Raw genomic sequence first — 23,071 nt, forward strand, 5'->3', positions numbered from 1 at the left:
CAGAAGTTTAACTGTAGGACAATTCCTTTATTAGGACCAAGTAAAGAAAAATGTTTCTCTAGTAAAAAGCCACAAGAGCATGAGAAAGCATTTGAAACCTCATCTGCACTAGACATTTAAAGCAGTATCATACCACTTTAAACAGTCATGACTTCCCAAAAATATCTTGGGAATTGTGGTTCATCAAGGGTGCTGAGAGTTCTTAGCAGATCCCTATTTCCCTCTCAGAGCTCCAAACCCAAGTTCCCTAAGAAAAGGGATTGACTGTTTAAAAAACTCTGGCAATTGTAGCTATGTAGAGGGGAATAGGGGTCTCCTAACAACTCCCAGTGCATTTAATTTTTTTGCTAGATATTGAGCAAAAATAAATGGGGATGCAGTGGGGGGGGGAGGGTATTGCTGCACTAGGTGGGGGAAATTCCTCATTTGCAGATTGTTGTAAAAAGGGATGGGGCAGGGGGCATAGCTGTAGGGTACAGCACAAATTCAAACCTTGCTTCATTCCTCAGGCCTGAGGTTCTCCACCCCATCTGTGCCAAATGCTTAAATATTTGAAAATTACCTGGCATCACTTGTCAAAAGGATGGCAATAGAAAAGAATACCTGGTCAGCCTTCCAGAGATTGTCGCTTTTTTTAATGGGTGGTGTCAGTTAGCAATAGTTAAGCTACAGATGTGATAAGTGATATAATATTTATAGGATCATTTCAAACTCTGCTTTGAGCCTTAGCAAAGACTGTTACAAAATCAGCAGAGATTATTTTGCCTGCATCCAAGACCTGTCAATGCGATGGCACTCCTTTTTTCTTCCTGTTTCTTTATGAACGATGTCATCATGCGCTGTGCAAAAAGTCGCACAAACTCACTGAGCAAGTGCCCCAGCAAAGCACGCATAATGCAATCAAGTTATCAGAAGTCATTTTAGCCAGTGAGGAGGCCCTTCATGATCTTATCAGCAGGGAGTTTGAAACAAACAGGCCTGATTGACAGAACAGAAGAAGGAAAGCTAAAGAAGACTTTTCCAGCTTGGGAACTGAGGGCCTTTCATGTAACAAGGTGACCCCACTTTAAAGTGGAGAATTAATGACGTTCTAACACTCTTCTCAGCCCACCTTTCCTTTTTGCCACTTGAAATATCCTATTAAATGTTAATGCGTCAGGAATGTGCCGACTCTGCTCCCATTTTTCCTCCAGTGCATCTTTAAACTATTGGACTACACTTCTGATGGCCAAAAGGGACATCGATCTGAGACAAAGATGCTGTATGCATTCTGCAGGCCTTTGATGCTTAATTAGATAAACCAAGGGAGATATTAAAAGGAAAGTAATTAAAACCAGAGTGCTGCGAAGTGCTTTCCTCTAATACACAATGCAATTAAACTGCATGTGAAACCTTGGACAATGCCCCAAGAGCCAGGGAAGAGGACCTTTGTCGAAGCAGCATTTCCCAATTTTCAAATTGCCCCCATGGGGCACACCCCAAAGATTGTGCATGATGTATGTGCTCTCCCCCCCATCTCCACCCCTGTTGAGCACAGAGGCAGAAGCTACTCTGCACAGGAAGTCATCTTCTTGCATAGCAACAAAGAAAAGAAAAGAGCTTCCTCTCTTGTTCTGTTCAATCCTAAGCACCACCAGCAGCTTCCTGTCTGAAGCATGGAGTTGCTTTGATTTAACCCTGTTGAAAGTGCAACAGCAGGGATCATTATGTTTGTAATTTAAGGGTTACAGAACATCAGCTAACCTAGGGTGGGATTAAAGGTGGTTTTAGGGTAGTGTGACTGGTGCAATCACATTGGGTGCCACCCTTCAGGGGGTGCCAAAACATAGGGTGCTTTGAGAGCACAAAGGCCACCACTGGTGGGGTACTGCTTAGCAACCAGGCAATTCCATGATATTTGCCGAGTAAGCACATGCCCTGATTGACTGTACAGTTCTGAGTGAGTCTCCTTCTGTTTATTTGGTTAAATGTCACTCTGCTATGTACAAGGACTGGCTTAAGAAAGGCAAAGGTTCTCTGTCTCTCCAGATACTATACACCAGGTTTTGTTCAGTTTTGATCTGTAAAGTGTTATCAGGATTTATTTTCTCTCCGGATTTCAGCTGCATTATTTAAGTGCTTTTGCCAGCAAATCCCAGACAGAGTGTTTGAGGTGTAATGAAAAATTCACAGAAAACTGGGAAGTCTTGGATGAACCCTACTAGACCTAGTAATCAGCTAATTCCACCTCCCTTCCAACCTGTTCCCTCTTCCAGCTTTCAACTGATAAAATTCCATCCACCAGCCCATTCCAGGTTCATTCCAGGTTCCCTGAAATTTTCAACATTCCTTACTCCAATAAATTTCATCCCCAATTTCCTCCACTCACAAACCCCAAGCCTGGTTCAGCACACAAGTATTAAAAACTTGATAGGTTTTCTTATAAAGTATTTTCAATGCAGTTTACAGCTGAACCAGAAAGTCCATTTGAAACCAGCAATATCAACTCCAAATGAAGATGAGTAGGATTCGTCTGCTCACTCCCCTTGCCCTAAACACTTTAAATTCAGCACTTAATAAACATTTCAGGAAGTGAATTTCCATGCCGGATTGCAAATCTGTCTGCTTAGCAAATGGGGCGAATTATTCCTACAGCATTTTGGTTTTAAACATTATTATTATTATTATTATTATTATTATTATTATTATTATTATTTATTATTTATACCCCGCCCATCTGGCTGGGTTTCCCCAGCCACTCTGGGCGGCTTCCAAAAGAATATTAAAATACTATGATACATCAAACATTAAAAGCTTCCCTAAACAGGGCTGCCTTCAGATGTCTTCTAAAAGTCTGGTAGTTGTTGTTCTCTTTGACATCTGGTGGGAGGGCGTTCCACAGGGAGGGCGCCACTACCGAGAAGGCCCTCTGCCTGGTTCCCTGTAACTTGGCTTCTCGCAGTGAGCGAACCGCCAGAAGGCCCTCGGTGCTGGACCTCAGTGTCCGGGTAGAACGATGGAGGTGGAGACGCTCCTTCAGGTATACTGGACCGAGGCCGTTTAGGGCTTTAAAGGTCAGCACCAACACTTTGAATTGTGCTCGGAAACGTACTGGGAGCCAATGTAGGTCTTTCAAGACCGGTGTTATATGGTCTCGGCGGCCGTTCCCAGTCACCAGTCTGGCTGCTGCATTCTGGATTAGTTGTAGTTTCCGGGTCACCTTCAAAGGTAGCCCCACGTAGAGCGCATTGCAGTAGTCCAAGCGGGAGATAACCAGAGCATGCACCACTCTGGCGAGGCAGTCCGTGGGCAGATAGGGTCTCAGCCTACGTACCAGATGGAGCTGGTACACAGCTGCCCTGGAAACGGATTTAACCTGTGCCTCCATGGACAGCTGTGAGTCCAAAATGACTCCCAGGCTGCGCACCTGGTCCTTCAGGGGCACAGTTACCCCATTCAGGACCAGGGAATCCCCCACACCTGCCCGCCTCCTGTCCCCCAGAAACAGTACTTCTGTCTTGTCAGGATTCAATATTATTATTATTATTATTATTATTATTATTTTATTTCTTCTAACAGTGTGAATCCCTTCAGGAAATGTTCTCTGCTTTTGTAGAAATTAGACATCTCTTTGGAATATTTCCATTTCCTCTCATTGAATTCTTGGTTTAAAAAAAGAAACCTTGGTGGGTCAGTTAATAGGAAACATGCAGCCCAAGCTGTTTGACTAGTACCTCCCAGTGTGATATACTGTAGAAAGGGCAGATGCTGTCAATATTGATTGACCACAACTCAGGGCTTTTCTTCTCTTCCCCTTTCTCACATTGCTATAAGTGCCTCTCCATATTAAAATCAAAGAAGAGCTGTGCATATACTCATGAGCACACGTTAAACATTTCTAAAAAGCATATTAATTGGCACAGCTCCATACAAAATTACTCAGAAGGAAATTGCACCATGTTCAGGGGAGCTTTCACCCAAGTAGTTGTGCACAAAACTGCAACCTTGTAGAGATGCCCTCTGTTGCTTCAAGGCAGACTGTAGAACAAAAACTTAGGGTTCACCAGCACTTACGTTTGCTCTGCATTTCTAGGAACAGGTCCAGGCTTCCCAGGTCAAGGTCCGACAGCATCCACACCCCTCCATCAAAAATTTGCTCTTTATCACTAAATTGGAGCAATTGACAATCTGCAGGAAACTCAGTATTTAATTTACTCCAATTCAGCGGTAATGATTGAGTTTTCCTGGGGAAAGCAATGAGGCAAAAAAACAAAAATGCTTGGATACAGACTGGGAAAGTGTGGACCTCTGCCTAGAAAGCATGGGGCATGCATGAGCCAATTGATAGGGTTAATGTTGTGGAGAAGTGTCACAAAATTTCTATCCTCAGGCCACACACACATACACACACAGCTATATCAAATGCAGCCCTCCAAGCTTCTCTGTCTGATCCTCAGGACTCTCCTCAGGTCACAGCCTCTCCCTAGTCCCACTGGCCCTGTTCCATACATTCCTTGAGTGGTTTTGCCTGGGTGGAATGTGTCCTTGAACTCTGATAATGCCTCTTGTTTCCCTGGATGGAAGACAGTGAGGGATATGTATTTGTAGAAGCCTGCTGCACAAAGGCCCCATCCATCATTTACATGCAGCCCCCAGAAGGCTGCTGAGAAAGGAATGTAGCCCTCAAACTTGGCCCTCCAGATGTTTGGGGACTACAACTCTCATAATCCCTGACCACTGGTCCTGTCAGCTAGGGATGATGGGAGTTGTAGTCCCCACACATCTGGAGGGCCGAGTTTATTTTAGCCTGAGGCAGGCATAGGCAAAGTTTCATTGGTTTAAGGAAAACTCAGCAGCGCTCAATCCCAAAATGTTTTTTTTATTTAAAAAAACCTCTTTGACAAAGAAATGTATAGACCATTGTGCTCTCATCCTTACAACCATCCATCTAACTTTCTTTGTTCTGCGTCTTTTCTCAGGTCAACCACTAACAGTTGCCTGCAAAGCATTTTTTGGGTTCAGCGGAGAGTCTGGTCCAATGATCTACTGGACACGAGGAGAGAGATTTATTGAAGAGCTCGAAAATCACATTAAAGAAGGGGAAATCAGGTACATGGCACCACTCCAAAATTAAAAACCACAACAGCAAAACCATGTATCTCAAAATTGTGTACTTAGCAGGCTGCTTGTGTTGAACAGAGAACCATTCCCTAGTCTAGCTGTTGGTTGATAGATGGCTAACTCCTTGGCATCATTTGGGCTTGTGCTTCCTTCTTGTTCCTGAAGAAACTGTAGAGATTCTGCAAATATGTCTCTGGAGTCCCTTGTACCGTCAGTGACAGGCTGCCCTTCTCCCTCCTCGGGGAAAAGCCTGCAAGCGCCGCACACACGCTCCATGTGGCTCATGAAATGGAGCGCTGAGCAGAGCCTGGGATGCATACAGGCTCTGCTCAGCGCTCCCTTTAAAGAATTATTTTTTTCTTGCATTCCCCCTCTAAAAACTGGGTGCATCTTATGGTCAGGTGCATCTTATGGAGCAAAAAAATACGGTGAATATATTGCCGCAGTGTACAGGGGGTGGGGGTGGAATAGTCTGGTAAGACCGCTGGTTGAAAGAAATAAAGAAAACTTCAGGCCTTGAATATAGGTCTTGCATGCTGCCAAGATGGAGTCAAGAAGTTAAAAACAGCACACGCTGGCACATACATACTGACTTGAACAAACTGAACTTGGAGAAGAAGCAGGAAGCAAAGCCTTAAAGGAAGTGATCTACTTTACCAGCAAGTAGTTACTGAAAGAGAAGGAATCAGGGAAGAGGCGGAAGAGGTTGCCTTTCTGTCTATTAGCTCCCACTGGTACAGGTAACTTACTACAAGCCTTGTTGTAAGGAGCACTTATTCACTCTTAGATGGAGGAAGTGAAGGAATGCTAAGAAGGAAGAGAGCAGTCTGTAGGGGACTTCCCCCTATCCCAAGCTGTGTTGAGAGCCTGGGGGTGCCTGAGAAGTGCTATGGGCACCAGAATTATGCTTTCCCCCAGTTGAATCATCTGCTCCTTGAGGAAAGCCCCAGACCCAGGGTAATACCCCTTCTTTTTAGCCACACCCTCTTTCTTTCTTTCTTTCTTTCTTTCTTTCTTTCTTTCTTTCTTTCTTTGGCTTCCTAACTGTTAAAGTAACAGTAAAAACCAGCAACCTGTCTTACCTTTAGCACAGAGGCAAAAAGTCTGACTCTTTAAGAGAAGAGACCTGCCTATACTGCCATCATCCAGCAGATGTGGGATCAACTCTGAGGTCTTTCCCTGATATGGTGGGGTCCACCTGATCCACGGCTGAAAGGAATGGCTGATTGGGAGGGGTGGGGGGAGCATGGAAGAGGGAAGAATGAAATCTCCTTGCCAGGTGGGTTTTTAAGAGCTGTAATAAAAACATTGTGTAAATCGAACTGGTCCTCTTAAACAAGGAATAATAGTCTTTAAGCCTGCCTGGAGGGTTGTGAATTGTGTCTGATTGGGAAGCAACCCGCAATGAATTTCAATACTGCCGCTTCTGCTGTAACAGAGGAAAATTGTTCAGTTTTGAATTTTACTGCATATAAATCACCCTATCAGTTGCTAATTTTTCTCTTTCTTTGGTTGAGCCCATAAAACAGTGTACACATTTCTCAAGAGGCTTTCCCAGAAACTATTAAATTGTCTATCCATCTCTGGTCCCCTACCCGCCCCCTCGCACACCATCTTTCCTGTTTATTTTATTTTAAGATAAGAAAAAATGAGATTCATACTGGGTTGCATGAAGAGTGAGGATGGAGGCACATTGAATTAAACCCTTATTTTACCCCCTCCTTGATTAATTTACCTCTTTGCACTCTCACCCACATGAGATAATGAGGGGGATAGTGAAACCTCCAACAGCGTGAGGAATTATAGGAAGGAGCAAAGCGACAAAGTGAGAACACTTATCACTGCTGTTACATAGATGGTTTGTTAGATTCTGAGAAGAGGCCACACTTCCATGGGAAGCTTTCAGGTGCAAGTAAATAATCTGCAGTGTACCAAAATCTGTATGACTCAGTCGTGGGGTGGGGAGAGGTATCAAAGTTGTAAAAGGCCTTGAGCTTAAATTTGATACAGATGTAAATGTGGCACTCTGTCGTTGCTAGTCATATATGAAACCAGGTCTCCTCAACATCTTCATAATTGGCTCGGATACAAAGAACATGTTCCCAAGCAAGGGCGGAGAAAGGGGGTGGTGGGGGTGAGTTGCCCGGGGTGTCACCACTGAGGGGGGTGACAAAATGCTGGGCGGAACTCACCGCAGGGCCTGCAGAATGCCCGAGCCACACATCTCTCCTGGGAGTGACGTGGTGGCTTGGGCACCCACAGGCTCCACGCTGCCCCAAACGGTCTGCACACTGCCTCCACCACCCCCCAGCTGTAGGGCGGCTGAGTGGGAGGAGCCCCCGTGGAGTGTCCTGCCCCTGCTGACGCCACCCCATGGGTGGCTGGCACTGCCCCTGCTGGTGGCTTGCCCCGCCCCTGGGCGCAGAGCACACACACCATCCCAGGCACCCCAGGCTTGCTCCAGCACTGTTCCCAAGGCTTGTGTTTCAAGGGCTGGCCCTACCATTCATGCATTTGTAAACTCAAGACCTGAGTAAGGGCCACAGTGCAGCAGGCCACTGTTGCCAAGGGAGAAGATTGACAACTGTGTATTGAAGTAAGAAAGACATGACACCAGCTTGGGATCAAAGTGGCCAAAGCTTTATTGATTGCAGATGTAAGCTGGATTTTGGAATAGGCACAGGGAAAACCTATTGCTGGTGGATATCTCCATCAGGGGCAATCCTGGCAAATGGACACCATCCATTGATGCATATCTAATGGGGAAATCCCACCAGGATGCCATTCAGGGATGTTCTGTAGGCCAGCAGCCCACCTCTGGGCTTTCAGACAGAACCCTCTCCATGGACCCCTTTACTGGGGTACCCTGAGTTTTATCCCAGATTTTGCAGGTGGGGCACCCCACCAGCTTTAGACTAAGGATACAACCCAATGCCTTTTTCTGCCAAATGTTTTGTCAAGAAGCACAACAGTTTTGTGTGAAATGTTGTAATTTATGATTTAACTCCAAGAGGAATTCAGCATAGGGTTACAGCAATTAGTACAAGCATTTCTGATTTCCGGACAGAATGATCTCCCCTCTTCTCTCCCCACTGTTTTTTGGGATTCTACCTCCCTCCCAGCACTGGGTAGGGCATATGGAGGGAGGCAGAAAGCCCTACTACTCAAACAGACGTTATTGTGGGACTCATTAGTTGAATCTGGCCCACTGTTTGTGTGTGTTTTCCAATTCCACAATCATAATTCAGGATATACATGGGAATTGATGTTCTGAAGATCACATTCTTAGATCACTGCAGTTTCCCCCAGCATATTTGTGGGAAAGGGTCACTGCATAACTAAAAGAGGAATCTGCCTTATATCAGGTCAGACTATATCTTCTCCTAGCCCAGTATCATCTACTCTGACTGGTAGCAGCTGTCCAGAATCTGAAACAGTCATCACTCCCACCAGATGTTGCCAGGCTCCAACTCCCATAAGCCCAAGCCAGCATGACCCATGGACAGGGGTGATAGGAATTATACTTCAGAAACATCTGGTGGGCCACAGGCCTGTTTTAACTGGAAATGACAAGGACTGAACCTTCTGCATGAAAGCATGTTATTGCCATTCTTTTTCATCTACCTCTTTTCCTTGACCCACTTTCCCCTCCACCACAAGATAATTTTTGCACTCATACTATAATGCAATCCAGAGGAAGTTGGAGGGGGGGGAGGGAGAGAGAGAGAGAGAGAGAGATGCTTTGTGAATAAATCCAATCCATCTTCAGTTTCCCTGCCAATGTGAGCCTGACAATCTTCTAAAAACGATTCTTTCTCTTAGGCTTCTCAAAGAGCATCTTGGAGAAAAAATAGTGGAGTTGGCATTAATCTTTGACGTTGTGAAGGAGCCAGATCTGGCCAATTATACATGCCACGTAGAAAACAGAAATGGACGGAAACGTGCAAGCATCATTCTGCGTAAAAGAGGTATGGGGGGGGTACTCCTTTTTCTGTTTTGTGGCCGCACCATGATTTTGGAAGAAGCTAAGCTGGTGACTCCCCCACCACAGTATTTGCAAACTAATATCTCCAGTGATTTCTTCCAGAGCTCTACTGCCCGACAAATAAAATACACAAATTTATTTTCTACTCTTGAGCCATTATATACTCCTTTGCCATCTTGCTTACCTCCCAGTCTTCTCCATCTCATTTTCTCAACATTCGCAGCTACTCCTTAAGCAGAAATAGGGAAGACATTTGACCCACTTCTTATTTTGATGAAAACCTGCTTCCCCACCACCACCTTTTCATCTTATTCCACCAGTAGAACTCGCCACCATGGCACAGTGGTCTTTCCTACTGTCAAGGTACCTGTATGTCTCTGGGCATTGACCAAGCTACAGAATCCCTACACATTACTGTGGTACCTTGGGTTAAGAACTTAATTCGTACCAGAGGTCCGTTCTTAACCTGAAATGGTTCTTAACCTGAAGCACCACTTTAGCTAATGGGGTCTCCCGCTGGCGTGCAATTTCCGTTCTTATCCTGGGGCAAAGTGCTTAACCTGGAGCAACCACTTCCTAGCTAGCAGAGTTCGTAACCCAAGGTACCACTGTACAATGAATTTTGAAGAACTATAGCAAATGAGAATACAGGGACCTCTAAAATGTGCAAGAAGCTTAACCAGCTGCCAACCCATCAAAATTTAGCACTGTTAAAAGTGCATCAAACCCCTTATAAAATCATTCACATACTTATCAGGTCATCTTCAGAGGCCCTTCTCTGAGTACCCTGGACTTTACACTTCCACACACAGCACAGCCTCCCAACATGCCAGACTTTCCTTTAACCATTCCCAGGTCACTCACACTTGTTAATATCATTTATCCAACGGGGTGGAAGGAGGAGGCTCAGAAGGTGTCTGTTTCTGAGTGATAAGCTTTGATTTACAAAGAGAACTGGCATGTTCACAAGCATCTAAGTAAACAGGCTGCCTCTACTAAGGTAGCTGCTTATAGGCTGCCAAATAAAAAGGAAATGCATCACCCAAACAGAGGATTAAAGAGGACAGAGATTTGCATAAATTGTGCATATGCTAACTTACATGTAAAGATGCAAATTGGCCATTGTGTCTGCTCAACAACTGTATTGCAATCTTACTGTTTGTGGGCCACTTCACAGCCCCTTATGTTTTTTTCTTAATTGTTAAACTGGACTTGGATAGAGGACTCTGTATATTGTCCTCTAAATAGTGAAGCATATGGGCACTCTAATCTCACAGGGTGGGGTGGAGAGAACAGACCTCAGTAATATGGATCAAGTGAAGCATATTCTAAAGCAGGGGGGAGGAACTTGTGGCCCTCCAGCTGTTACTGCACTACAGAGCCCATCATCCCTCATTATTGGCCATGCTGGTTGGGTTGATGGGTGTTGGAGTCCTACAGCATCAAGGGAGCAACAGGTTTCCCCCACCCCTGTTTGGAATATAGATGGGTGAGTTGTTGGCACATGTCTTGAGAGACAATGGAGTGTGCTTCTGAGGATGAAGCCAAACCACTACATGCAGCCTGGGATTTGCAATAATTAAGGATATGGAAATACCAGATTATGGTTGTGTGTAGGTATTTGACTGAGGCTACAATGCAATGTAGTTTGTGTGATTTTTATATTGTTGAACCACTGAATCAATATTTTACCTAGACCATACATGCATTTTAAAATTGCCGTGAGAACTTTGGAATTTGCTGGTAGCTCTAGCTAAGATCGTACCTCAAAGAGGGCCACAAATGCTGGCCAGCTAAGGTGATGCTGATGTTTCTTTTCCAGGTACAGACCTTCCCCGGACTCTGAGGATTTCAGAGTTCCTCCCAGCAATTCAGCCACCTGTTTGTGACTCATTGCACTCAGTGCTGGGTGATCGCACACATCCAGCACTTCCTCCCCAAAGACTTGCAGTCATAATAAACCAAATGATTGTATCATGGTGTTCATATTCTATACCCCATGGTCAGCAACCCTTCTAGCATCTTTCACAGGACTTGGTTGTTGTTGTTTTTAAAAAACTGGTTTTGTCAATTTATAAAAATGATTTTTCTACCTAGTCTCTGCTTCCATGCTGCCTGAACATACTTTTTTGCTGGGGTCATGCAGAGCAGCCACTTCTGCTGTTGCCCATCTACCTAGTCACAGTTCCACTCCATACAGAACAAGGAAATTGGTTAAGACTTCCATGGGGAGAAGGAGAAAATAATCTTAGGAGCTAGCTGCATGATATATGCCTATAGATGTAACTGAGCCCCAACATTATTGTTGCTGTTAAAATTAAAAGCTGTTTAAGGGGAGAATTTAGAGTGGTGAAATAGTGGAGGGGAGGAGTGCTTAACCCTTTGCCAAGCCACCCATTCTGCCAATTGCTGTCCCCCCACCCACCCCCCAATTTTCTTACCACGACTGCTACAAGATTTCAAAACCATGTCTGCTCCAGGAAATATATGCAGGGTGTAGTTAGCCTCTTATGAACATTTTCTCCCTAGTGCAGAGGAAAAAAATCTAACTACTCTATAAACATCTTACAAGAGGAACAACTTGTCTTTCAGTTCAAGAGTACAGGCTGATTTGCTCCGCCAGTTCCTGACAAGTTACACATTGCAGATTAAAAGGAAGTAAGACATCAGTGTCAGTTTAGCACTTGCGCCTGAGAATGTCTGCTTCATGCAAGACAAGAGTGAAGTGTTTTTTGGGGGACTTCATATTCTAAGCAGGAATCTACCTTTTGCATTTTAATCATCTGGTGTTCGGCTCAGTGCTTATCCTGTACACTAAAATATTGAAACCACCTTAGTCTTCCAAATAATATATTACTTCTAGAAGTCTGCTGGCAAAATAACTGTTGGTAATTCAAATCAGTGTTTAGAATTCATTGTGAACCTCTCAGCTTTTGAAAATGTAGTTGCTCCCCACAAGGTGGCTAAAGGAAGCAGTTGCTCTGTCTGCAGTGTCTTCCAGATGTGTCGGACCATCATCCTTGACCATTAGCTGTGTTGGGTAGGGATGATGGGAGTTGTATTCCATCTAGAGCAGACTTTCTCAAACTTGGGATCCACCGATGTTATTGAACTACAACTCCTGTCATCCCTGACTGCTGGCCATGATGGCTAGGAATGATGGGAGTAGTAGTCCAACAACATCTAAGGACTCAAGGTTGAGAAAGGCTGATCTAGAGCAGCATTTCCCAACCTTGGGCCTCCAGCTGTTTTTGGACTACAACTCCCATAATCCTCAGCTAGCAAGACCAGTGGTCAGGGATGATGGGAATTGTAGTTCAAAAACAGCTGGAGGCCCAAGGTTGGGAAACACTGATCTAGAGGGTTCTAGGTTAGTCACCTCTGGCCTAAAGTATAAGGCCAAAGCTCTCTTGGGTTAGAGTTAATGCTGTTACTGTCCACTCAATAAGTATTGCATTGTTCACCCATATCCCAAAGAACTGGAAATACAGTGTCAGAAGTGCCATGGCTCCATGGTAGAACATCTGGCCTGCATGTAGAATGTCCCTGGTTTAATCCCCAGTATCTCTAGGTAGGCTTTCCTGTTCTGAAAGCTTTTTAGCTACTGCCAGTCAGTGTATACAGTACTGAGCTAGAGGGACTAATGGTTTGACTCAGTATAAGGAAACTTTTTGTGTTACTTTTTACTACTTAGAAATAAGATGAGAGAATATGGGATTACTCCAGGATTTTTTATCCTAGGGACATATTTTCTTTTCTTCTTTTTCTGATTCAAAACAAAACAATTTATCAGTGTTTTGGTTTGTTGTTGTTTTTTGTAACAACTTGATCAGATACAATAACCCCTCCCCACAAAAAAATCTGCTTTCCTCACTTCCCCATGACCACAAAGCAGTCTTTTATAACAGGTGTATCTTTTCAATGTTTTGCTCAAGTTGCTGAAAGCAGCAAGGCATCTTTTACATGCTGGAAGAGTGTCTGACTCAACTGCTCCAGGAAGGTTTATACAAGGCTCCTAGCTGGTTTTAGGGATGCTTGTACACCATTAGCTTCTTATTGACCATCAGACATCAAAAATGTAGGAAGAGCCCTGGTGGATCAGGGCAAGGTCCCATCTAACAGTGGCCGACCGTATGGGAAGTTCAAAAGCAGGACTTGAGCACAGTAGCGCTCTCCCAGCATGCAAATTCCAGCAACTGGTATTTAGAGAGCAGGGGATGGGAGTACAATTTGAAGAGTAGTTCCAAACCGCAGGGCTCAAAGGAGGGCTTGTGGGGGTGGTTGGGTGCAGGGATGCCAAAGAAAGGTGTGAGAAACACCAGAGAGATCAGTTCTAGTGCTTAATTAAAGAAAGGTGTAGATTTGCAGCATACCAGCCTGCCAGGTATCCCAGCCTTTATGGGATGGACATCACAGAGATGGCTTATCCATGCCCGAACATTCTTTATACACAAAGCAGCATATGTCACTTTGACCTGGACTTCCCATCACTTCACCTGACCAGATGAGAGCATAGGTGGCAAATGGCCAAATCTTAAAGATTTGCTTTCTTTGCTCAGAGCCCAGCACCCCACAGATAAGGGTAACATCAAAGCAAGCCAATTAGCCTATATCAAAGCAAGTGAGCATATATGAGCTCATTGTTACAACAACTGCTAATTAATTGTGGGGTTATCTGGACTACCAAGATGGTGATTGCAGAGCTTCTGGAACAGTTCACCTTTGGTCCATCACAAGGATCAAAGCAGGTCATGGGTTGGAACTGCTGGACTTTCCCACTGCCTGCACTTTCATACCCTTCAACATTTCTCCAATGAAAATAGGGACATCCCATTCTATAATGGTAATTTTACTATTTATACCCCACACATCTTGCTGGGTTGCCCCTGTCACTCTGGGCAACTTGCAACATATATAAAAACATAATTAAACATTAAACATAAAAACCATCCCTATACAGGATTGCCTTCAGATGGCTCAGAGGTCAGATAACTCCATATCCTCCAGCCTTTCTCCAGTGAAAATAGGAACATCCTAAGGAAAAGTGGGACATTCTGGGATCAAATCAGAAAATAGGACAGCTTCCCTAAATCAGGGACATCCCGGGAAAATAGGAATACTTGGAGGGTCTGCACTATTTCTCTTATCCCAGTTTCAATAGCAGACATGATCCCAGCTGACAGGAAAGATGTCTAGTGTCTAGACATGGCTAAATGGAGGTTCAGTACACACAATTCACCCATGTGTCCCTGTGGTCTTTAAACTACAAGCTCTGCTCCATTTTAAACGTGAATGGCATCTACCACTGTCACAGGGCCCATATTAATTGTACATTTCAAGCAGTATCATACCACTTTAAACAGCCATGGCTTCCCTCAGGGAATACTGGGAATTGTTTGTCAAGAGTACTCAGAGTTCAGAAACCCCTAGTACCCACACACACCTACGATTTCCAGAGTGGTTTAATAGTCTATCCCTCTCCCCAAGGAACTCTAGAAATTGCCCTGTTCCAGAATATTCTATTCCCTTTCTCCCCTGAGGAATCCCTCAAGTCTGCTTGATACTGCTATTTTGGCAAGAGAATGAGTCCACTATTTGTTTGCTTGCTTTTCTCTTCCTTCTCCATTCCCTTTTTCCTTTTATATCATGCTTTATAAGCTTGTCTGTGTTGCTTTTATTGGCAAATGCGCTGCTCTGGGATCCCTTTGGCTGAAGAGCAAGCTGTAGATACTTTAAATGAATGAATGAATTAAATATATTGGGCTGGCCAACATACAGATGTTGTTGGACTTTAACTCTGATATCATACCAATAGTCAGAAATGCTTCAAGTTTTAATTCAATGACATTTGGAGAACACCATGCTGGCGGCCCCTAATATATATGAAGCTGCCAGGTTCCTTATAGCCTTTCTGATAAACCTACCAGCCAAGTTCTAATTCCCTTTTAATGCCATTTAAGCTAATGTCCAACACTGCATCTTGTGGCAGCAGGTTCCATGGATTAATAACACATTGCATGTTGTCCTTTCTTTAATTTGAAATTGCCCAGTCACATCGGAAAGCTTTAGGGGGAAAATATAGCCAGTGGGCTAGATCCATGGCTGGGCTCCAGAAACAATTACCATGAGGAAGCCTTTCTATCTCTTTGTTCTGCTGTTCTCTGATACTGTGATATAAACAAATACTTTCAGACGTAAACTACAGAAGCAGGATAAGTTGCAAGGGGAAAGGTTGACTCCTGAACTTTCTGGGTAAACTTTAAGGCGACGTTGATGGTGTATAACCGATTGCATCGCCTGTGCTTTTGGAAAGCTTCACGTTGCCTCTTTTCATTCGTTACATCGCCAGAGTTTTATGCCTTTTCCAATGCTTATTTATCATAGCAATAAATATCTGCACTGACAGAGGGTGTAAATTAATACATCTTCTTGGAAGTATCTCTCATAGTATTAGACAGGCTCCTCGTGATTTTTAATGGCTGGGTGAACTGAAAAGCAAGGTTAAGAGCATTGGGTGCCTGTGCTATATTTGAAACGGCATCTCAGTCCGTTAAGAAGTGCTTCTCAGTGCCATTCAGATATGGTCATAGTGAATCATGTTGATGTTTGACAATTGGTGTTGGAAACTAGAGGTGGACTGGCCTTAAAAATCTACTTTTTATGGTTTCTTTTAGGGGCTAGTTTGAAGATGTCATCTGCCTTTTGGAATAGTCATCCCACGCTGGGTACTGTCTTTAGGCACTGGTTTTAGTAGCATTGTGTACTATAATGAAATGTCTCATCTGCTTTTGCATTATTGTTATTTTTTGGTGTGCATTGGGGTGCATCTGGTTTGTAGTGCTAATTTAAAAGTCATTGGGTGGGATACTTTCTCTACTGGCAAAATGTTTTGACCCAGCAGGATGCTGTTGCGCAAGAGAATGCATAATAAGCAGGTTGCTGGTAACTTTGTAGCAAAGCAAATCGTGCCATCTGTTGCACAACAAATTTCCACCAGCATAATGTTTGTGCTTCATTCCTCTGGAGGGCAGTGTCGTGGACATTTTCATGAATAACCAGATGCACAAATAACTGGATGCACAAATACACAACACCTGGCTTGCCAGCAGTACATGTGAAAATAGGATTTCTTAGCAGACCACAAGCTGAACCTGAGTCAACAGTGTGATGCAGCAGCAAAAAATCCTAATGCTATTCTAGGCTGCATCAACAGAAGCATAGTGACCAGAGCAAGGAAGTAACAGTACCACTTTATTCTGCCTTGGTAGACCAGACCTGGAATACGGTGTCCAGTTTTGGGGAGGAGGTGTGAGGGCTCTGACAGAGTCCTCCTGCCCATTTCCCGAGGCCAGGAAAGCGATTTCCCACCTTTGGGAAGGACATAGGAGGGATCTAGGATCCTGCCAGAGCCTTGCACCTCCTCAAATCCTGGAATAAGGCCAGCCCTGCAAGGGCTGGTGGGAAGGCATCAAATGGACTTGCACAGGACAGCATATTACCAAGGTTCACCCCTGAGGGTAACCAAGATGATGATGGGTCTGGAAACCAAGTGGGATGGGGTGTTAAACAGCTGTAGAATGTTGAAATAGGGGTGGAATGGATCAGTGACCGGGACATGTGTGAAACAAAATGGAATGAGAATACATGGACGCTCGGGTTGCGAACGTGATCCGTGCAGGAGGCACGTTTGCAGCCTGCAGCATTCGCAACCCGCAGCACCGAGTCTGCGCATGTGTGGGTTGCGATTCAGTGCTTCTGCGCATGCGTGACCACCGAAACCCGGAAGTAACCTGTTCTGGTACTTCCAGGTTATGGTGAGTCCGTAACCTGAAAAAAATGCAACCTGAAGCATCTGTAACCCGAGGTATGACTGTATACTTATTCACACATTCCTATTGGCTCAGCATAATGAGCTGACACTGTGCAGCAATAAAACCGCCACAAAAAGTAGAGGCTGTCAACCAGGATATGCACAGGAATGTGTAACCAAAAGTGGAAATGGGGTTGTTGTTGTTATGGCCATCTGCATATATACTAAGGAATGTACATTCAGAATCCATCCTATTGCTCTCAATGGGATTTATGCTTGAAAATCACATTCTGATGCAACAAGGCTGATCCTAGAGAGGCAAGGGCAATGCAGCTTCATTTGCCCTCACTGTTGTCACCACATGTCCAAATCATCATTGGTTCCATGATGTCGTCACATTCACCAGTTAATCCCTGATTGACTAAGGATGAAGTTACAAAGAATGGTGCTGAGGCGGCAGCCATTGAGCAGAACTATCATTGCAAATGGGTGTGAGAAAAAACAGCAGCTCAAAAAGCAGAAGGTAGAGATTGGTGGGGTTTGGGGGTCCAACAAGAGCACCGCTTTTGCCTCAGAAATATGCATGGGTGAAAAATAGATACAGCTCTACTTAAAGCTTGCATTTTCCTCTGGTCACGATGTACATGTGCTATGATGTGAAGAACTGACTTCAGATTCCTCAAGAAATGTGTACTTGCAATGGCTTAAATTTATTTAAAGCTCAATAGCCTAAACCTGGCTTAGCTTAAAGACCACCTTTTCTGATGTGTCCAGTTGTGATTTCTAAGATCCACCAGGAGCCCCCACTTCATGATATAATCCTTGTGTCAGATGCAGACCATAAAGGCACAAAGACAGGTATTCTTGGTGGCTTCCCTCAGTTATGGAACTCCTTTCTCCTGTAGACTCACTCATGTCTAAGCCTGAGCACCTTTCATAAGCATTGCAACACTTCCTTGTCTGGACTGACTTTTGGAGACTATGGTTGAGTTAGGAAAGGAGTGGGGGATTTCAGCTGAATTGTATTCCATTGTGCTAGGGATCCCTCACCCTCCCAGAAGCTTTAGGGCAAGGGTAGGCAACCTAAGGCCCATGGGCCAGATGTGGCCCAATCACCTTCTCAATCTGGCCCACGGACAGTCCGGGAATCAGGGTGTTTTTACATGAGTAGAATATGTGCTTTTATTTAAAATGCATCTCTGGGTTATTTGTGGGGCACAGGAATTCGTTCATCCCCCCCCAAAAAAAAATATATAGTGCAGCCCACCACATGGTCTGAGGAATGGTGAACCGGCCCACAGCTGAAAAAGGTTGCTGACCCCTGCTTTAGGGATTTGGTGGGTTATAAATCAAATAAACAATGCTGCCCTAGGCTGCTTGGAGGAAGGGCATGATAGAAAGCTAAACAACAGCAGCAGAAACAACCTTCCATTTTCCAGCCCATCCATCTTTTCCCTGCTTTATTCTAGATCTGATATCAAAAATCGAACTTGCCGGAGGTTTGGGAGCCATCCTTCTCGTGCTGGTTTTACTTATAACGATCTACAAATGCTACAACATAGAACTGATGCTATGTTACCGACAGATGTTTGGAGGTGACGAAGCAATGGATGGTAAGTGCACTTCCAAAAAACTATGACAAATGTTGTTGTTTTCTGTTGAGCATCCAGAATGCTGAATAGCTACTGTCTCCTTTGGAATGGAGAATAGATGTGAAATGTACTAGGGGCTTTGGGGGAGATTGATTAACAACAACAACAACAACAACAACAACAACAACAACAACAACAGGCAGGCACAATCCACTGGGAAGTTTGTCTGCAGATGCACCGTTGACATTAACAGGAGTTGTGAAAGTCATGGTATTAGCAATTAAATAATAATCACAAATTATTTAGTTAAACTACTTATGTACCACTTAACTGCAGTGGTCTCTATTGCAAAGGTACAATACAAAAAATGAAAATCAGTTAAAACTATGACATCAAACTTAAATTAAAATGCCTGCTGGAATAATTTTTTTTAAAAAAATGCATTCAATAGGTGTTGGAACTTCAGCAGGGGCAGGGGACATCAACTGGCAGGGAGTTCCACAAGACTGGACCCACAATACTGAGCACACAGCTCTTGGTAGATATGAGGTGTACATCAGAGCCATTGGAGGGCACTAACAGTAACTTCCCTGAATACCACAGTGATAGGCTTGGGATGAAAGATGTCCCTCAAGGTATATTGTTTAGATAGGTCCCTTAGGTATATCACTTAGATAGAATATAAACAAGAATAATTTAAATGCACAACAGAATAGTTCCATTAAAATATTCTGCAATTAAGATGTGCAGTGAAACAAGCTCATTAAAACAGCACACAGCAATTGAAACAGGAGGTTCAGGTCAGGAAATCAGTGGAACAGGTGTTTCTTTGGATGCGGCCAGTAATCCTTGGGGGAAACTCCATTGTCTCGAACTCCTTCGGGAAAATTGGTGTCTGACATGCTGCACAGCAGCAGCCACACACTAAGCAGGGGCAGCAGCAGCAGCAGCAACTAAATAAGTGGATGGGAGGGGAAAGGTGATGGGTTCTGTTGGTTTGAGGTTGGCTGGACAGGCAAAAGGGAAGAGGATTGGAAACTGAGTGGCCCAGCCTGTCATCTGCCTCTTCCTTAGTCTCTGTGTTGCCCTTGTAGAACTCAGCAGGGAGGAGGATGGGGGCAAGGGATAGCTCAGTTGGTTAGAGTGTAGTGCTGATAACACCAAGGTCATGGATTTTATCCCCATAAGGGACAGCTGCATATTCCTGCATTGCAGGGGGTTGGGCTAGAGGACCCCTTACAACTCTATGACAAAACTAGAATTAGTTGGCACTGTGTACCCTTGACTTTGGCTCCCTTCCTTCTGCTCTACTAGTCCCAAGGGGCACAAGCTACTACTTGTAAAAAGGTAAAGGGACCCCTGACCATTAGGTCCAGTCGTAGACGACTCTGGGGTTGCGGCGCTCATCTCACTTTACTGGCTGAGGGAGCCGGCCTACAGCTTCCGGGTCATGTGGCCAGCATGACTAAGCTGCTTCTGGTGAACCAGAGCAGCACACGGAAACATTGTTTACTTTTCCGCCGGAGCGGTACCTATTTATCTACTTGCACTTTGATGTGCTTTCGAACTGCTAGATTTGAACCACCAACCTTTTGATCGGCAAGCCCTAGGCTCCATGCTTTACACCACAGCGCCACCCACTATTGGTACCATGCATCTATTTGCACGACAGGGTGGGATATTCTTTCTATAAACCAGAGTTTCCATCATCCAGTTGCTGCGTCACACTCCATTGTTTACCAGGAAAGTGAAAGACTTTCACGCTCCTTGGGGGTTTAAAAGCTGATTTCCTTTTGCTAAGCGAACCATGCCAGGATCCAACCTCGGCCCATCCATCATCTAGCCTTGCTCTCATATTGAAATATGCCAACCCTGCTAGAACCAGTAACAGCTCACTGGAACACCTTGTTTTCTTCAATAGGAAGAGCAGGGGAATCAATTCTCTAGCTGAGAAAAGAAATGCCTGCACTTTCCCTGATTCTCCTCACAAGTCTCAGCTAGATCCACCTGATGAAAATTTGGGTAATTACCATACTTTGGGGAACACATATGAGTGGCTATTTAGCCTCCCTTTTTTAATACAAAGTATTCTTTTAGATTTGCTGCTAATGATTTCTTATCCTCCATCCCCACTTGCTGTTGTTGATGATTGTTAATAATAATAATAATAATAATAATAATAATAATAATAATAATAATAAATTTTATTTATACCCCACCCTCCCTGGCCAGAACCAGGCTCAGGGCAGCTAACACCAGTAAAATTACAGTAAAATCATAATAGGGGGAAAAACCCAATTTAAAATACAGGTTAAAATGCAATTTAAAATACAGCCTCATTTTAAAAGTAGCCCATAGATCAAAACCATAAGGGGAGGGAAAACATAAGGGTCAGACTGAGTCCAAACCAAAGGTCAGGTGGAACAGCTCTGTCTTGCAGGCCTTCGGAAAGATGTCAAGTCCCACACGGCCCTGGTCTCTTGGGTCAGAGTGTTCCACCAAGTCGGGGCCAGTACTGAAAAGACCCTGGCCCTAGCTGAGATCAATCTAACCACTTTGTGACTTGGGACCTCCAAAATGTTGTCTTTTGTGGACCTTAAGGTCCTCCACGGGGCATACCAGGAGAGGCAGTCCCGTAGGTATGTGAGTCCTAGGCCGCATTCTGAGCATTCTGTACTTTTATCTTCACTGCATTAACTGTTCTATTTTTCATTTTCTGTTAATAATGGTAGCTTCTCACAAACACTTATCAGAACTACCTGTCTCAGCCATGTCTTTGCCCCCAGCAGACCTTAGAAGTGATATAAAGATTTGTGCCTCTGCATTAAAAGCTCCAGTAAATAAATGCATTCAATATATACATTAAGCCAATTGCACGTACAATGTAAAGTAAAGGTAAAGGTACCCCTGCCCATACGGGCCAGTCATGACTGACTCTGGGGTTGCGTGCTCATCTCGCTTAAGAGGCCGGGAGCCAGCGCTGTCCGAAGACACTTCCGGGTCACATGGCCAGCATGACAAAGCTGCTCTGGCGAGCCGGCACCAGCGCCGCGCACGGAAACGCTGTTTACCTTCCCGCTATAAAGCGGTGCCTATTTATCTACTTGCACTTTGATGTGCTTTCGAACTGCTAGGTGGGCAGGAGCTGGGACCGAACGGCGGGAGCTCACCCCGCCGCGGGGATTCGAACCGCCGACCATGCGATTGGCAAGCCCTAGGCGCTGAGGTTTTACCCACAGCGCCACCCGTGTCCCTACACATTGCATGTACAATGTAATTGTGTGTTAATACAGGCAATGAAATTGCTTAGGTCTGCTGGTTTCATTTACCAAGTTCCCAGTCCTTTGAAACTTGCTACGAATGTTGGATGTAGAAGTACAGGGGTGGAGAAAAAACACATGTTGATGCTTGACATTCATTGACAACTTAGCAATATTTAATATATTTAATACAAACTGACAGTACATAATAAGTGAACAGTTCCAGGTTCATTCTCCAGCAGCATCTCCAGGGAGGGCTGGGAGAGACCCCTGTCTGAAACCCAGAAGAGCTGCTGGCAGTCAGTGTGGGGAATGCTGAGCTAGGTGAGCCAGTGATCTGACTTGGCACGAGGCAGCTGCCTATATTGCTAGCTAGCACTGGACCCAGGCATTCTTCATTATCTCACCAGTACAAGGACATAACTCACCAGTACAAGGGTATTTCTTCTTTCTTTTTCTTTCTTAAAAGTGATTTGTGGTTTTATTTACAGACAACAAGGAATACGATGCCTATCTCTCTTACACAAAAGTGGATCCAGACACACTGGACTGCGACAACAGTGAAGAGGAACAATTTGCCCTTGAAATCTTGCCAGATGTTCTGGAGAAGCATTACGGTTACAAACTCTTCATTCCGGACAGGGACCTGATCCCTACTGGGAGTAAGTACCCGTCACCTTGGGGTATGAGACTACCTGTGCAATTCTGCTAAGCAGGGCTGGCCCAAGACATTTTGCTGCTGCAGACAAAACTACTGGCTCCCCACCACTGCCAGTTCCACTGTGTGCCTGCCCTTGTGTGCCGCCCACCAGTGGTAGATGGAGGAGGCCAACAAGTGCAGGGCACGCTCCAGGGAGGTCAGATCTGCAGCTGCTCCCAGCTGTCTGGAGTCTGCCACCCTGAGGCAACTGCTCATCTCAGGCATAGGCCAGCCATGCTACAAAAAAGTGCATGCTGATTCATAAGCTTCCACTTCCTTTTTGTACGGCCCTCTCCAAAATGAAATACAAAGGCCCAACAACAGTGAGGCATGACTGATGAGCTTTACAAAAGGGGTAGCTGCTGAGCACAGCTTTAACCCAAGGCCAGGGCATCTGTGGCTCTCAGAAGTTGCTGGACTGCAACTCCCATCGCCCCTGCTCATTCATTGGCCATGCTAGCTAGGGTTGATGGGAGCTGGAATCCAACAACACTTGGAAAGGCACAGGTTCTAGACAACCTGCTGCCAAAGCTAAAAGGTAGAGACTCTGGGTCAGAAAAAGGCTACTTGGTAAGGAAGGAAATTCTGGAGAAGACAATCTCCTGGTGACCGGCCATGCCAGCT

General features: G+C 44.7%; 1 protein-coding gene across 1 annotated transcript in view; it reads left to right on the forward strand.

Annotated features, from left to right (window-relative positions):
- The window catches only part of IL1RAPL2 (interleukin 1 receptor accessory protein like 2), a 490,204-nt gene that overhangs the window by 450,147 nt on the left and 16,986 nt on the right, over positions 1-23,071 (forward strand). Inside the window, 4 exon segments of the mRNA XM_081179011.1 lie at positions 4,959-5,088; positions 8,923-9,068; positions 18,365-18,508; positions 22,239-22,409. Coding sequence (XP_081035137.1) covers positions 4,959-5,088; positions 8,923-9,068; positions 18,365-18,508; positions 22,239-22,409 — 591 coding nt within the window.

The sequence above is a fragment of the Podarcis bocagei genome, assembly GCF_964188305.1.
Source record: "Podarcis bocagei genome assembly, chromosome: Z".
NCBI classification, from domain to species: domain Eukaryota; kingdom Metazoa; phylum Chordata; class Lepidosauria; order Squamata; family Lacertidae; genus Podarcis; species Podarcis bocagei.